The 18,201-nt window shown below is 35.4% G+C and overlaps 1 protein-coding gene across 1 annotated transcript in view; it reads right to left on the bottom strand.

Annotated features, from left to right (window-relative positions):
• Positions 1-18,201, bottom strand: part of KLHL1 (kelch like family member 1) — a 174,380-nt gene that overhangs the window by 53,573 nt on the left and 102,606 nt on the right. Inside the window, exon 5 of the mRNA XM_079318031.1 lies at positions 10,571-10,783. Within this exon, the coding sequence (XP_079174157.1) occupies positions 10,571-10,783 (213 nt within the window). The remainder of the gene's footprint in view (positions 1-10,570; positions 10,784-18,201) is intronic.

Genomic DNA, 18,201 nt, shown 5'->3' with positions numbered 1-18,201 from the left:
AAATCATAAGAGTTGTTAACTTTTTTGGGTCTTCTAAATATAGAAAACACAAGGTCTCAAACTGATCCTGTACGTAGCTGAAGTTTCAACTCCATTTCTTAATCCCATTTTATCCATAGGAACCTTTGCAATATTACTAAAAGACCTTTTTGTTTTGCTAGGAATTAAATACATTGAGCTAAATCCAACATAACCATCTGCTTTATCACTTGACTTGTAATCAGGAGCCTTATATTGAATTTTTTTAAAAAGCTTATTTCTAACATATTATTTGAGGTTTTGCTAGCTTTTAAAACAATCAATTAAATATTTTGTCTTAGAAATAAAATAATGAAAAATATCTGCAATTAATAATACCTCAAATTTAGCACATCTCATTTTGTTTTCTATCATCTTTTTTCAGCTCATGGAACATTCTGGATCTGTTTTAAGTTCTTTTTTCTAATTCATGTTTAATTAATGATTTCAGTAAAGTTTTTTTAGCTCAGAGATTTCCAGGCATTTTTCTGTAGTAAGACAAATATTCAGTATATGAAATTCAATATTTGTGTCGCTTACAGTCTAAATTATTCATGATGTGTTAGTCAAGCCAGCTGCTCAACCAACTCAGGAAGAAAGACTATACTAAATCCCTCAGATTTCTGTATTCTCAGACAAAGATTATTTTCTCCTCAGCAATAAGATGCAGTAGACTTAAGGATCTTTAAGAAACTCTAGACCAGTTCTTCCTTGAAACATAGAGCTAATAATTTCTATTATAGATAATCTACATTAGGATTTACTGCTTAGACACTGCAGACCTTCATTAGTCTGACTGAAAGTCTGTGATCTCTGTATGCATGCAGGTGATAACATATTGCAAATAGATCAGTCACATAGTAGTAATAATGATTAGTCTCAGACTGCAATTTTGGCAAAAAAATCTAATTTTGTCTTCTGTCTGAAATCTGATGTCTACTGAGCTTGCATTTTTGATGACCATAGTCACTGGCAGAGGAAATGTGCTCAGCATTTTTTTGATTTGTAACTCCTTGTCTCCAACATATTAAAATTATTTCATTTTTACTTTCAGAAGAAATTTTAAACTGGATTTCTACCCTTCAGCTATAACCGAGTCCTCTCTATTCCTCCCCCACATCAGGGTACAAAATTGAAACAAAAAAAATGAATATAGCATAGTTGGAGTTTGTTTCCTTAACTTATCATTACCCTAAAGAATTTATTAGAGAGACAATCAACCATGTACACACATTCCCTGAGGCTCTATATTTGATACAGAAATAAAGAAACTGACTTCCCCTCCACCTTCCTCTCAAAATAAATTAAGTAATGGAATTGGAACATTCATTGGTAGCATCTGTGGCAAGTGAATAAACTGTGGCATTGGAATCACTTTCACAACTTTAACTATTTTCCAAAGCTTATGATTTAACAAACCTATTTATTACAATCCTCAGTATTCTTTTCTATAAGTAAACCCATGTTATCTTTTATGACAACTGTTAAAATTTTAACTAATTTGTAAATATGCCCACGCTTTTCTGGCACACATGACTTTTATTGAACTCCTTGTACAACCAGGTCTGTATTTGAAATTGGCACAAATTTGACCAATTGACTTACCAACTGGATGTATTATTTTATCAATTTGTGTAATTTACAGAGAGGCTGAAATTAGGAGGGCAAAATGAAAGTTGCAAGCTTACTAAACAATTCTACTGATACGCAGATCTACATTTTACTTTATCATGGTAGGCTCATTCTCCAGAAAATGAAGAAAAATATCTTTATTTCAAGATAAATTGCTTCTTAAAGCAAATATTAAGTTTCTAGATTAAGTTAGATAAAGGTCTATGTCTTGTAAAGTAACATGCACTTTTTCTTCTCTAGTCCTTGAGGAAAAAAATAAGTTCATAATTCTGAGAGCTATGTATATTTTGTCATAGTTTTAAAATGCTACATAAAAAACAAGAAAAGGTCAAATTGCATTCAAAAGAAAGTGAGACAAAAACTTAAACCCCAAATCACATTTTAAAAAAGAAAAAATATAAAACACATGCCCACACTAGAAGCAACAAAAGGCTGGTCTCCTTTTATTTGAAGACAGATGTCTTTATTTGAAGCTCTTCTGAATAAAATTATTTATTTTTTTTTCTTCTGAAAGTGATAAATAGGAGATTAGGTAAAAAGCACAACAGATGCTAACAAATGGAATACAAACATTATTAAACCATTAACAACTAACAGCCCATATTTGAATATTACTGGCTTTTTATTTTTTTACTGTAGTTACTTCTTAACTGCAGTTAGCTGTAGTCTACCAAAATTGATGCAATTTTTATAAAACTCATATGAGAAAAAGTACAAAGAAATAGAGAATAAAGTAATATTTTTCCCCATAAATCATGTTCTCCTAATTCAAATACGAGTTCTGTCTTAGAAGTAGGCAAGAGATGGATTAGAAAATATCACAAAAGGGGTATCTAAGGATCTTTGCCAGATAGTATATTTCATGTTTAAATGTTGCAAATATTGAATATGAAGAATTGTTTAAGACATACACGATCTGTGAAATGTTGATGACTTAACTAAAACTAGAAAAAAAAAGTGTCTTATTTTGTGCCTTTTTATTATGCTAAATCAACCAAAGGAACATTCTGCAAGAATGCAGAAAATAGCACTATACTATTAAAAATAGGGACTTAACATTATGGAGGGTAAGTCCAACCCATTTCTTATCCCTCCCTTCTTCTTTTCTTCTTTACTTAAGAGTGACAGATTTCAATGACACCAACAGCAATAATGGTTTATCCTTTTAAAACTACCTGTTGCTAATTGCTGAAAGCACAAACTGATCTTTTTCCTAACTATGTTCAATAAAATTATGTTTGCATGACCTCTGGAGGCATGATTTACAGAACATCAACAACTAGCAGCAAAACTTCAATTCATGAAAAATTTCTCAATTCATGAGCTTTTTATAGTATTTTCTCTCCCCTGTTCAGCTGTTGAGGAGAGGGTAGAGGGGCATCCTGCCAGGGGTAACACATAATTGTCAATCAGAGAGTCAGTAAGACAGAAAAAGAAATAAACCTGCCAGAAAATGACTACAGATCATATGAACTTGAAAAAACATAAGCAACAGGTAAAATATTTATTCTCAAAACAGAAGAAATAATTTTATGTGAATGTAACTGTATTATGAATTTAAGTATGGTGCTATTTCAAAGGTCAAGGAAAGATATTCTCTTATTTATACGACCAGAGCTTCTAATTTATTTAATTGTTAATGTAATCTAATTTATCCATAAATATGTGTTTTCACATGGACACAGTCTAAACATTCTAGTGGAGGCATGTATGAAACATACATTCTCTTAAGTGTTTCACATAAAATGCAGAGAATAACTAACAGAAGCATACTATTTTTAGAATTTTAGAATTTTAGAACTACTGTTCTAGATTTTTCTCAACACAGAATAAATTAAAGTGTGGCAAGGTTTGTATTTTATGACCACGTGAAGAAGTGATTTAATTAGTAAAAATCCAAACCTCCATCAAATAAATTTAGCCCAAAATATTTAGTAGTGAACCATATGCTCAGTATATCATGAGAAACTGAATAAAAAGTCAGATAAGTTGCCTGTGTGTTGGATAAAAAACCAATACTATAGAATTATGTTGTCACACTCTTATTTGAGCAGCACCTTGTGACAGCATCAAAGCATCTACTGAAACTTTACTGATATTTACTTGCATTTACTAAACTTTATTGATAATAAAATGTATTTGGAAATGACACATAACTGCATAGAACAGTTATTATTTTCATCATTTTCACTATTTACAAATGTTCACATGTCATTTATCTACACAAAAAAAAATCTCAGCCATGTTGACAGGACTTTTGGACAATTTTAGAACTATAAGGCAAAAAAAATCCTTTGGACTGTATCTTGCACATTGCATTGAAGTAGCATATCTTTGTTCAAGTAAAGAGGTAAAGTATCAGCTAAGTTGCATGTACTGCCAGAGAAGCTGCTATATAAAAAAGTTTAAAAGTTAGCTTTACTCTATGAGCTGTATAAGAAAAGTAAATAAATGACAGCTTGTATTGTTTCTACTGGCTATACTCAATTAATTGTCATTAAAAAGGCAATTGAAATTTCAAGTCCAAATTTTTATTAGGTTGATAAATTAAGAGATATGGAGATTATCCTAGAAGCTTGCCAGAAACTCATTTTTTGGGGACTAGGAAGTTATTAATTCTTAAGTTAATTAATTTGCTTACTTGAAATTACCATAAATATTTATTTTAAAATATTGTTAAATTTCTTCATATTCCCAAATTTATATTATTTTGATAGAGGCTGGCATTTAAATTGAGTAATGCTTAAACCACTTGCACAAAACCAAGCATTTAGCACCATTTGAGATGCCACAGGGTGTGTAAGAATCCACACAGAGACAGAAAATATAGTACTGGATTTATAAGGAAATATTTCTAGAAAACATGCTTAGAGCCAGGCAGCATGATAATCCATGGAACTTCTCAAATCAGCACACAGGTTTGTTCCTATCTGTTAGGAAGTGTTCCAGATCTTTATTGTCTATAGTGAGAGGTTAGAAATCTAGCTGATGTGGAGAAGCCTGTTTACATAGGTGAATAAGAAAGTGAATCATACCCTTCAGTTTTTCCAGATTCAATTTATAATCTCCTGATATGCAACCATTTAGAAATTCTTGAAAGAATTCACAGAATGTTGCAGAGGCTGACAAAGCTTACACACACCCTTGGGATTTACCCCATACCAGTAGGTAGGAACCAATCCCAAAAGCCTAGAACTCTCCTCAGGTGTGAGTTTTTATCAGCTGCACTTGTTTAGTGACACTGGAGACAGAGAATTGAGAGAAGCTTCTTATTTCATACTATCAATCACACTGCTCTCCAAGACAAATTTAAAGATTGAGTGACATAGAATGATACCCTCCATTTTTGCTAAGCAAAGGAACCTTCAGTTGTTTTCTCTAACTCAATATATGTTGAAAAGGTCAGAACTTAATGAACCTGTCTGACCACAGCTTGGTTAATTGGGGTTTTTTAGTAGTACAAAGAAATATTTCTTTGCCAAATGACAGCTGAATTGTGGAAGGAATTTACAAGTTTACACAATCATGTCAGTTATCCAAGCTAAGATTTAAAGTGTTTCTACTCAATTATTACATGCAAATTCATACACATTTTTAAGATCATATACAGTCAGATGTAATGTGTGAACTCTAAGGGGATTTAGAGGCTCAGTGGTTCCTACAGTTTACCTACAGCATCTCTGTATAAATAAGAGAATTCACATGGATCTGTTTACTTTCTCTCCAGTGGCTTACACAGTATTTAAGTACTTCATTTTATAAGGACTGCATTGTTTCTGCTTCTGGGCAAGAAATCTAATTTAGATGCCTATAACAGATTCACTGGATCTGAGCCACAGTGTGTTTAATGCTCAAAGCCTATGCATTATCCTACTGATGTAATTTGCAAAACTCTAAAAGTAATATCATTAAAAGTGCTACAGAGGAAAAGACAATATCTCTGCTTTACTCTATGCTATTTTTTAACTTTCCTAGTTAAACCAGTGATCTACTGTTATAGGCAGATGAAAACAGCAGCCTTTATAAACCCAGCACAGTGGTGGAATACAAGTTAGTTTCAATTTAAGCATTTATATAAGGAAATATTTGTGCTTTTTTCATCATGCACAGTTTTGCTTAAAAACACTAAGCATCCTCATCTGTATGTCATGCTATTCTAGGTACTCAGTATTGTGTTAATTTCTCTTGCTTGTAAATTCCTTCAGCAACCCAGGTATCATTCACCCTCTTAAAAAACACCATAAAAATAATGTGTTGCCTAACAGAAACTGCACACATTCTTGGCTCATATTGTAGCAACAGCATTAACAGATACATTACAGTGTGTTCCGACAAATAGCAGAAACCAGCTTTCCATCTTAGTAAACTCAATTGCATCATTAGTAATTAAAATAGACAGAGGCTCAACTATGCTGCTGCACTGCATTGAGTGTTACACAGTACAGCTTTAGTCAGGGAATAGGAGATTCAAACATAGAATAAACTATTGTGTTTTGGGAAAGGTGGAAAGAAAGATAAGGAGAATTCAGTGACATAGATGTAATCTCTTCTTCATTTGCCTTCATGGCCAGAAGTTAATGTTTCAGCTTCAGCTGCGGACAAGGCTAGACTTTTGTATATACACAATTAGTGAGGATTTAGATGAACTGTTTTGCTCCCTGAGAGGTGGGAATGGCAATCACTATATCACATGCCATAAGGGAACTAGGTGAAAATACTTTCAATTGTTCTAACCATACTATAATGGATATATCTTTCCACAACTATAGATTTTCACTTCTAAGAAAAGGATTCCTAAATACATTCTACTATAAAATAATTAAATAAATTCATAGGTATGTTTGTATCTTCATCCATATGTGTATGTATAATGTACATTCATGCACTAATAGATTCTTTGGGCCACCCAGGTGGAAAGGAGCTTGGCTGAACAGGAGCCAGCACTGTGCCCTTGCCTCAAAGAAGGCAGGTGACATGACATCTGAACCTGCATTAGACAAAGTATCACCAGTAAGTTGAGGAGAGTGATTCTTCCCCTAGTCTTAGCACTGGTGAAGTGAAACCACAAGAGCTGTGCTCAATTCTAGACTCCTCAGTACAACAGAGAATTGAACATACTGTAGAGAATACAATGAAGGCTCACAAGGAAGGGACTGGAGCATCTCTCCTATGAGGGAAGATTGATAGAGCTGGGTCAGCTCATGCCAGAAAAGAGGAGACTTCGGAAAATCTTACTAAGGTTCACAAATACCTAAAGAGAAGGTGCATAAAGGAGAGATTCAGGCTGTTTTCAGTGGTGCCCAGAGGACCAGAGTCAATGGGCACAAACTGAAACACAGGAGGTTTCCTCTGAACACCAGGAAACACTTTTATACTGTTAGGGTAACTAAGCACTGGCAGAATCCTTGGAATTACTTAGAACTATTTAGACACAGTCCAGTGCAAATGGCTCCAGGTTATCTCTGCTTGAGCAGAAGTGCTGGACCAGAGGTTATTAAGAGGTTCCTTCCAACCTCAGGCATTCTGTCATTTTGATTCTGTGATTATGTATAAGTTTATCATACCATGTAAAACAAAGACATACACAGACACAACACACACACCTGTATATAAACTATTCGTAGTGTTTCTGTATTGTTTTACATGCACTCATTTTGTTGGAGTTTTTTAACATAAAAATAATTTTATTTAAAGTGAATTAAAGAATTAGGAATTGAGGGCAACAGTGCCACCATTTAGCCAATAAAGTAGTTCCTTATACAACTGACAAAAGGTCTTCTTAAATACAGTTATTGCTTGCTTCTTAAATTGCTTTTTAACTTCGCAAAAAATGCTACCAGAAGTCACAGGGAAAATATTTGATAAGCTCATAAATTAATGATTCAACTAAATAATCTTCAGCATTAACATGGTTTAAGGATGCCACCAAATTTTTAATCTCTCCAAATCCCTTAAGAATGAAAATTAGCATAAATTATACTTTCTGTATGGATCAACATAAAATATCTGGAACATCTATTGAAAGGTGTTCTTATTGTATTATCTATTATTAAATATTGCCTATTACCTATATTATTACCTCTTATAATGTGAAATAAACTCTTATGTTGGCCAAGCTATTAATCTTTCTTGTTTAACTTGAATGAAGAAATATGAACCATTTTAATTTAGAAGACGATTCTAGGCAAATCAAAGAAGCAAAAAAGTTTCTAGGACAACATTGCAGGTTCTATTTCATTCTCAATTTCATGATAGTTTCTTTTTAACATGTAAATACTGGCTTTCCTTCTCCTACATTTATCTACTGGATTATGAATTACATTCTTTGGTATTGTACTACTTAAGTTTGACTACATTGCCAATATAATTACTACACCTTGAGAGTGAAATGAGAAATGGAAACTCAGACTATAAATTTAAACCCTCATTTTAACTGGATCTCAGTACGGTCTTTCCAGTCTGCTAATAATTTCTGCATCTTTTAAAAGTGAATTTAAAACTAAGAAATGTAAATAGTTTTTGGGTTTTTTTTCCCCAAAGGTCCAATGACTAGCTGCTAATTTTGACCTAGCTTCTTTCCAGAGAGCTCTTCAGTTAATTTTCAGTGCAATGAAAATAGCAGAGGGTTTTATTTTATACATATTCAAGTATATACCACAGTAGGGAAAAAATACTCTTTTTTTGGTATTTATTACACATTGGTAATAAAAAGTAAATTTTCACTTTCAGTTCTCAACAATTTTTTACTGAAATTCTGCTATATCTTAATTCTAATTTTGAAAAAGACCTATAATGCTTTTTAAGCATTATAGTTGCTACATTGATGATACAGTTTCAATTACAGATCAGCACCAGTGTATGACTCAATTTCCAGATTAAATAGAACAGAAAGTCCAAGCAAATTGCCAACATACCACTGTAAAATATTTCTTTCTAAATTTCCTTATAAACAGATTTTAAACTGCTTTTTTTTTTTTTTTTTTTTTTTTTTTTGTGTACCAAACTCCCTAGTCACCTACCTCCTTGCTATATAAATGCAGCTCAGCAATAGCCTAAACACGTGTTACCAACACTGTATAAGGGACTGAAATGGTTAATGGCTTAAACATTTGTAAAATAATTGGAGGACTTTTGCCCACTATAGAAAAGTGCAAAGATTCACCTGCTCATCTGTGACCATCAACACCCACATCTTCCCAAATATGCCTACTAACTGGAATTTGAACTGTGAGGGAAATTTGGGATAAAAGGGGCACTCCAGAAGTGACACTGGAAGAGAGACTGGACTGTTGGTGGCTCAATCAATCAAGGACAAGCTGCTTTCCTGCAAAGTCACCTCCCAGCTGCAGTGGGAGAGCACACCTGACACCTCAGGCTACAGCTGGGGTTGAACCAGACAAGGACAGAGGCAATTCCTGCAGGCAAAGTCCTGTCTCTGTCCTACTCAAGTGACCCAGCTGGGATAACTCCCCTTGGGGAAGTACTGGGGGATTCACGTGTAGCCTGAAGGTGTCAATCTCTGCTGATGGGCCATAATGTGTCTTAATGGACTCGAATTCATAATAGGCAGCTATATCTTAGAAGGTGTCAAAGACTCCTAAGTGTCCCATGATCCACATTACATCATCCAGTTGAAATTCTTCACTCCAAGGGAGGTACCTGGGCTTTCCTACCTGAGTAAATATAAACCAAGCAGCTTTTGTGTTCTATGGATTTCACTGGGATTTACTCCATAATCTGTTGATCCAGTCTGAGCCATTTACTTTGGTCAAGATGGTAACCATCACTTCAACAGACATCAAAAATCCCAAACAATTACCAAAAATAATTGATACTTATTTCTCTGGGAGAAAAAAAAAAAAAAACAAAAAAACAAAAAAACAAAAAAAAAAAAAAAAAAAAAAAAAAAAAAGGAGAAAGGAGCGCTGAAGCCTTGAAGCCTGAATCACAGTTTGATAGAACCATTCAGAGGGGTGGAGCTACAAATGACCACCAGTGGTCAACTAGGGCTTCTGCCAACACTGAGTTTAGTGATCTGGTCTAGATATTTCAGGAAAACCTTCCATGAAGAAGGTTTTAACCCTTGAAAAAACTGCTGCATTTGCTCATTGCATTCCAAGTGACTCTCCCCAAGCCAATGTTCACTCTGAACTGTCCGCTCTACAAGTTAGAGTGTTTGTCTCTTCTTACATTTTGTGGTGTGCCCAAGAATGTGGTTCCATGATCTTACCTTCAGGTCTTAAGTTGCTATTAGGTCATAGCCTAGCCTTCTTTTCCCTGGACTGCACAACCCTATTTCTTCTGCTTCTCCTTTTCTAGACAAACCATCTTGGTAGCCCACCACTGGACTTTCTCCAATTTGTTCCTATGCCTTTCAAATCCTGGAGTACAAAACTAGAAATAATAGTGTAGGTGCAGCCTTAGCAACACCAGGTATTATGGGAATAATAACTTCATATTGCCTGGTGACAGAATTTTTTGTGTTGTAGAACAAGAAGGTTTTTTAATTCATACTGCTGACTCATCGTCTGGTTGGTGCCTGTCATAAATCCCATGTGTTTGGGTTGTTGTTTTTTTTTGTTGGTTTGTTTGTTGTGTTTAGGTTTTGTTGGTTTTTCTGAGAATATTTATTATTCTGCCTGTTTTTTCTTAGTATATTATGAAATCTGCAGTTACTCCTCTTCAGTTTCACAACTCTGCCCTTCTTGTGAATGCGTTGGCCCAATCCTCAAGTTTATTGAGATGATCCTGGGTGAAAGGTTACCATTCCTTTTTTTCTGATTCTGAACAGGTTTGCTTTTAAACACAGAGTATTCAGAAGTTGTAGATTGTAAACTGATGAGAGTTTTCACAAGGACACAATAACAATGACGTTTTTGTTGTTATGATGATGATGACGGTTACATAATTTTAAAAATACCTGAGGTGGAAGGAGGGGTAATCTGATATAAGCAAGCAGCATACTTAGGTCATTGCATCGCCTCTGCATATCATATTTCACCCACATCATTAAGGCATGGAAAATGGTCTCTTCATCAGGAACATTCACATCATCACTGGCAAGAAGTTTATGGAGTTCTTCGGCAGGTAGAAGTAAAAATTCTTGATTTCTTATAACTTCCATTATATTCTCCTGAGAATAAAAAAGTATTTCAGATTCAGTAACACTGCAAGAAAATAACCATTAAAGCTAATAAGCCATAGGATTAGTCAATATCTGCCATACCCCGATATGGGTATGCTCTGTCATATCCTTGCAGCTCATGAGAAAAACAAAACATAAATGGATAGAGTTCAACAGCTATAGGTACAATTCATATATAAAAATATTTCAAAAACAGTAAGTGGATTATATGGTAATAATATAATTTAAAATTGTCAGATTTAGTAAAGGCTATTGTTCGAAATTTTTATAAACTCAGTTGTAATTCAGCACATTAAATATATTGTAAGTCTTTACATGCACATACTACATTTTTTTTTTATATTTTCACTTTCTTTCACTATTTCTTAAATAACTTCAGTCATATAGAGCTGTATTATGAATATCTATATTTCTGTCTACACATATGACAAGTATTGGGGTGAAGATCAACACCATGAATTAAGGATTGTTTTACATTGTTCAGAACAGATTTTTAATATCCAATTATCATGCAAGTAGTCCACAGCAATTATGATCTCACAGTATTGAGAACTATTATACTGTTGTGGTTTAGGAACGGTGCTCTCCATTTCAGTGTCCCCACTGCAGCTTTCCAAACCACTGACACTCTCTTGCACCCTTGCTTTTCCCCTCACCCTTCCATACTGTGGTGGGCTGGAGAGGCATAAAAATTGGAGGCACAAAAGGTAAAGGTCACTGGTTGAGATAGGAACAATTTACTGGAAACAGCAATGAGGTAAGGACACAAAGAATAACAGCAACAATACTAATGACAGAGGGTACAAGAAAGGAAATTATTCACACAGAACCACGCCCCCCACACCCCCGCCCCCATCCCCAGCAGACAATACCAGGTGGATCCCTCTGCCACATTTACTCGATCAGAAAGAATCCCTTCTCCCCTTCTCCTTGCAAGGGACCTTCCCTCCCACTCCCAGCAATGACAGAAGGTTTCACAGACTTTTATGTCTTAATTATGCCCCACTCCTCACTACTGCAAAAAAATTAACCTTATCCTGGACAGAACCAGGACAAATAAAAACAGGAATAACTAAAAAAACCCTAAAACACTCCTCCCTCCCATAAAATACATAAAACATAAACAAACAAAAAAACTTTTGCATTTAGTGGTCTGAATCCTAAGAACTGAATTAAGCACTCCCTGAACTACCTATTCTACATCAACAGGACACAGTAGAATCACAATTCTACAGATTTTTTCTCCAAACATTCCTTTTAGGATGCTTTACCTCTGTGGAAAACTGAAACTGTGTTTTCATATTATTGATCCATAGACAATTATAAGAAGAAAGTGAAGTAATTGAAGACTGGAGGCACAAGAAAAAAGAACTTAATCTTTATATAAACTGAAAATGTATGAAGCAATATTGGGAACAGTAAGTTGCAACATCTAACAGATGAAAAATAATAATAATAAATCTTGTTGTGCTGTTTTGGATAGAATTTTTAAGATGAGAAGTCAGGAAAGAATGACAAAACATCAGTCAAGGACTGAAATGTACAAACATCAAAACTGAGGGAAGTGGGTAGTTCCACTGCTATACCCACTAAATTCAGTTTTTAGCATATAAAATCCAATCAATGCTGCCTATAATAGCTTGTTTGTGTCTGGACTTTTAACTCTACATATATAAGATGCTAACACAACAGAAAATCTAAGATTTATATGTGGTTATGGACCATATTAACTATCCTGTTAAGCTACCCTAACATAATTGAGAACTGGATCAACACATGACTCAGTTCTTTTAAAAATTACTACATTAAATGTCATTAGGTCCCTAAAAATGTAGATTTTTCTGGAATGAGGTTTTAAACCATTACCTACTGATAAAGTTTAAATTGTGTGCCTAGAACATTTTAGAATAGTTTTGAAATGTGAGGGAACTAGTTTGTAGGCAGGCACTTAAACATAAGCTGGCTTAATTTATTTTAATTATAAAGTCATAAAATTTCATTGCAGTTCTCAATAAAATGATTTATAAGACAAAGTTTAATTAAGCCTGGTTCAACTGACATTAAATCTCATTATGGAAAAAAATATAACTCTACCTCTTAATAGAAACCAACATCGAACTTTGCAATAGCATATTAATCCAAAGACCTAATATTATAGAGAAACATTGTGATGGTGGAACACATTTCATGAACTTACAGAACATAATTATTAAGAATAACTTTCCAAGCAGAAGCTTTAACTTCGGAACAATAATTTTAGATTTGATTAAGGTTTATTTGGTCTTCTTTAATTGTTTTTTTTCTGCATGCATGTTTAAAGAGAACATATTCCAGCCTCTGTATTGATTGTAGAATCAAATAAAGTCGTCAGGCAAAACATATAAAATCAAATCTCTTTTTCTAAACATCTGGACTTACAAAAATTTCATGTTAATAGGGCATGAGCATTGCAGAAAGGAACAAACACATATTATGTTTTATATACATAAAATTACATACATATTATAAATATACCATATATGCCCATATATATAATATAAATGCTATATATACAATTCTGATTTATATGTAAAATCTGGATTTTTGATCTTCAGAGGTAAAAACTCTCTCCTTCAATTTATTAGCATTTCCTGAACTTACTAATGAATGTTAAATCTTCCTAGATAACATTTAAATTATTTGAGGTTAATTTCATTTGGAGCAGCCAAGCATATTTCAATGGTTAGCTGTTTCACCACAACAGAAATAATTTCTCATATGCTACAACAGATGTCTGTAACATCTTTTTGGGATATATTAAATAAATTATAAATTCTCCTGAGATTAAGGTGCAAGATAGGAACTGAGGTACACAGTTATAGAATCACAGAATCATTATGGCTAGAAAATACTTAAGATCACCCAGTTCAACCATTAACCCAACACTGGCATCTTCACCACTAAACCATGTCCCAAGACCACATCTAGATGTTTTTTGAATACTTTCAGGGATGGTGATTGCACACCATGATCACCCTTTCAGTGAAGAAATTTTTCCTAATATCCAATTGCATCTTCCCTAGGCACAAGTGGAGGCCATTTCCTCTCAATTTGTTCCACTGAAGTGCTTTCAGGAGATCCTAGGTCCTCATGGGCAGATAAACCTTTATTATGAGAACAAGGGTACTGAATCTCTAAGCATGCTGAAGATTATGGGACACAGTTCTATGAGTCTCCAGGACCTGTAATTTTTAACTCTAACACTTTAAGAGGCTTTGTATATCGCTCTTCACTATCTCATAATTCTCATAAGATGCACTGGGCCAGTTCTGCATGCGTCATTCACACAGCCTTTCCATGTCTTAATTAAGTGGAGTGGTAGATTTTTGCTTTTCATTCAGAAAATATAACTTACAGTGGAAAGTATGAAAGTCTCTGAACTTGCTTGGACAAAGCTGTAAGCTGTGTCACTTGATTGCTCTTCCACTTTCTCAAAATGACCATGCAGTAACCATTGCTGTGGGGTTATAGCATTTCACTTTTAAACCTTTTTAGCAGTACACAAGGTTAACATTAAACAAGCATGAAGTATTAGAACAGTAGAGCCATGTAAACAAAACAAATCTATATTTAAATGTAGATAAGTAATCACCCAAGTATCTATGAGATTGTGCATCAAAGGAACATAAAGGCTCTAGTAAAATTAAATTATTACCAAATGGAATTTAATACCATATATCTTTAAAATGATGTCACCAACACAATTGAATTACTTTTTTTTTTAATCTTAACTTGTAATGATTATTATTCCACACGAAATCAAATTATCTTACAAAAGCTAGTTTCCATTGATGTTTTTTTCATTGATTTCACTAATCAGCATGTATCAGTTGCAATGAAGAACTAGAAAAATATTAAATCATTTCATATGTTGACAAAGAATGCCTTATTTTGAAAGTGCTCTTCAGAACTTGCTACATCAGAGTTACCAAGGAAGCAAAATGATTAGCAGGTTTTTTTTGGTTTTGATGTTTTAGGTCTTATTTAAAATGTTTTATATTTCTGTAATTTAGATGCATTGATCTCAACAATTAAAAAATTAAAATCATATAAAAAAATGCCAAAAAATAGATATCCATATACTAGGCTTTCACTTAGTATATCACTAGGGTCCATAACATTTTAAAGTCATACTACTTTTAGTTTAGAACTTAAGTTGCCACAAGAACATTAAATAAATGAATAAATAGTGCATCTGATTTTCATATTAAATAATATTGGTAGTATACTTTCTGAAGTGGTAAGACATGAAAGAAAATTTAGATTTTGGTCAATTCCCAAGCTATTTCAGTCTGGAGTTATTCTTGCTGTGTTACATTGAATTCACACCAATTGTTTTTATGCCCCATTTTCCATATCAGCTGTATATCATATAAGACTACATCCCTTTTACAATACCATGTAACTTCTTCCTTAAGGAGAATGGACTTTTCAGCCCATTGTGAACTCCCATTACACAATGATGTAATCCAGGCAAGAAGTCTCCTAAAAGGCCTGGAAGAGAATTTTTTAGAACAGGTCCTAAGAGAGGTGACTTGCAAAAATGTCATCTTTGACATCAGATTGATGACCTGTGGGGTTCCACAAGGCTCCATTTTTGGCTTTGTACTCTTCATAAACGGCTTGGACACAGGACTGGAAGGGACACTAAGGAAGTTCACAGATGATACAAAACTAGGAGGAGCTGTTGACTACCTCAAAGGCAGGGAGGCCCTGAAGATAGACCTTGACAAACCAGAGGACTGGGAATCACCAATTGCATGAAGCTTAACAAGGGGCAGTGCTCATCCTACACCTGGGGTGAGGTAACTCAGGATGTACAGACAGACAGGGGAATTAGATGCTGGAGAGCAGTGCCATGGAAAGGAACCTGCAGGTCCTGGTCAGTGGGAAGTTGAACATGAGTCACCAGTGCCCTGGCAGCCAGGAGAGCCAATGCTGCCCTGGTGGCATCAGGCACAGCATCACAGCCAGGCAAGGCAGGGGATTGTCCTGCTCTGCTCTGAGCTGGGGCAGCCTCACTTGGATGCTGGGGACAGTTTTGGGCACCACAATATAAGAAAGATATTAAGCTCTTAGAGAGCATCCAGAGGAGGGTAATAAGGATGGTGATCAAGGGGAAAGGTTGTATGAGGAGTGTCTGAGGTCACTTTGTTCAGCCTGGAGGAGACTGAGAGAAACATCACTACAGTTACAACTTCCTCATGAGGGGAAGAGGAGAGGCTGGCACTGATTTCTTCTCTGTGGTGACCAGTGACAGGACCCAAAGGAATAGCCAGAAATTGCATCAGGGGAGATTTAGGTTGGATAGTAGGAAAAGGTTCTTCACCCAGAGGGCACTGGAAGAGGCTCCTCAGGGTAGTGGACAAAAGACTAAACCTGACAAAGTCCAAGAAGCTCTTAAGTACATGGTATGACTCTTGGGGACTGTCCTGTGTAGTTGTTCTAGATGAGCCCTGAGACCCCCTTTCAACCTGACATATTCTATGATTCTGTTCTCTTACTTGAATTGGCCCAAATTGATTTGTTTGTCATCAGAAAGGTTCACAGCACAATTTCAAGTACATCGCAGTGGAGATCAGTACTGTGAATCATCTAGAGGCACTTTAGATATAAAAGGCTGCAAGCAGCAAAAATATAGAATTACAGTGCAAATTGTCACAATGGTGCAGTATTGTATAGAGTAGTTACATACTGGTACTAACTCTGGTGATTGTCTGGTTTTGCTGCTACTTGACTAAGATTTACCCCTAGTATTTTCCAAGTATGGAAAATATGAGCTGCCCCAGCTGTTTAAATTGTGCTGTTTCCACAGCAGGAATGCAACCTTTCTCACATAGATAACAGAATGACAATTTTCTGGGTTTAAATTATAACACTTCAGGAGAGTAGTCACCATGACAATCTCAGTTTCTTACCATCCTAGCACAACTTTTCCTTCTTTCCTACTGTACCGATTTTGGCTGTGATAGAGCTTATTTTCATCTTAATAGCTGGTGCAGTTCTGCTTTTTGGACTCAGTAGGAGAATAATGTTGACAACATGTTGATTTATGAAAATGTTGATTTATGTAAAGGTGAGCATATTTATGTCCTAATAAAATCTCTGTCTTGTTTATGCTGATTACAGGCACAGAAGGAAAAACAAGGAAAATAAAAGCTAACAGGTCCAGATCTGATTAAAAGAAAACTGGAAATCAAAAAAAAGTATTCGTTGCTGTTAAAGCATTAAGTTCTGGAAGAGATTTCCAGGGGATAGGATAGGAACATGTCTGTTAGAACCAATGTTATAACATAGGATGCAGTTTACAAAAGGCAAGATTGGGAAGGTCACCTGGTCCAACCTCTCTGCTCAAGCAGGGTTATCCTAGAGCACACTGCACAGGACTGTGTCCATATGGTTCTTAAATATCTCCAATGAGGGAGACTCCACAAGCTCTCTGGACAACCTGATCCAAGGTGTGGTCACCTGCACAGTAAGGAAGTTCTTTCTCATAACTGGGGAACTGTTTGCTAATCTGTTTCTGTCTATTGCCTCTTGTCCTATTGTTTGACACTATCACATTGACATTCTTGCTTATCATATTTATATACATTGATGAGGTCCTCTCGCAGCCATCTCTTCCCCAAAGCTGAACAGGCCCAACTCCCTCAGCCTCAGATATTCACCATCTTCAGAGACCTCTGCTGGACTTGCTCCTGGAGCTCCATGTCTCTCCTGTAATGAGAAGCCCAGAACTGGCAACAGCACTCCAGATGTAGCTTCACCACAGGTGAGTAGAGGGGAAGCACCACTTCTCTCAACCTGCTGGTAATGCTCTTCCTAATGCATCCCAGGATTCTGTTGGCCTTCTTGCCCACAAGAGCTCACTGCCATCTCATGGACAGCTTGTTGTCCATCAGGACCCCCAGATCCTTTTCATGGCCTGAGAGCTGCTTTCCAGCAGGTCAGTCCTGATCCTGTACTGGTACATGGAGCTATTACTCTCCAGGTGCAGCACCATGTTTTTGATGCATTTCAGAAAGTTCCTCTCTCCAACCTGTCCAGGTCCTTCTGAAGGGCTGCACAGCTACTAGAATACCAGCAATTCCTTTCAGCTTCTTGTTAAACCGCTTCTCAAAGCAGGAAACTGCCTTGGAATCCATTTCAGTTTTTTTTCCAACCCAGTTACCCTTCTGTTGAGCCTAATAAAATCTGATTCACTGAAGATTGCTTCCTATAAAGACACCAACTCAAAGACATGCCGAGATGGATAATTTGCTGCTTTCACACTAGCTTTCAGAAGCAATCATTCCAAACATTAAAATGTATGTCTAATACTCCATTTGAATTTGTCTGTCTTCTACTCATACATACTGGTTATTATG

The sequence above is a fragment of the Erithacus rubecula genome, assembly GCF_903797595.1.
Source record: "Erithacus rubecula genome assembly, chromosome: 1".
Taxonomy (NCBI): Eukaryota; Metazoa; Chordata; class Aves; order Passeriformes; family Muscicapidae; genus Erithacus; species Erithacus rubecula.
Note: the sequence above shows the minus strand (reverse complement) of the source record. Positions and strands in the feature narration are given on the sequence as shown.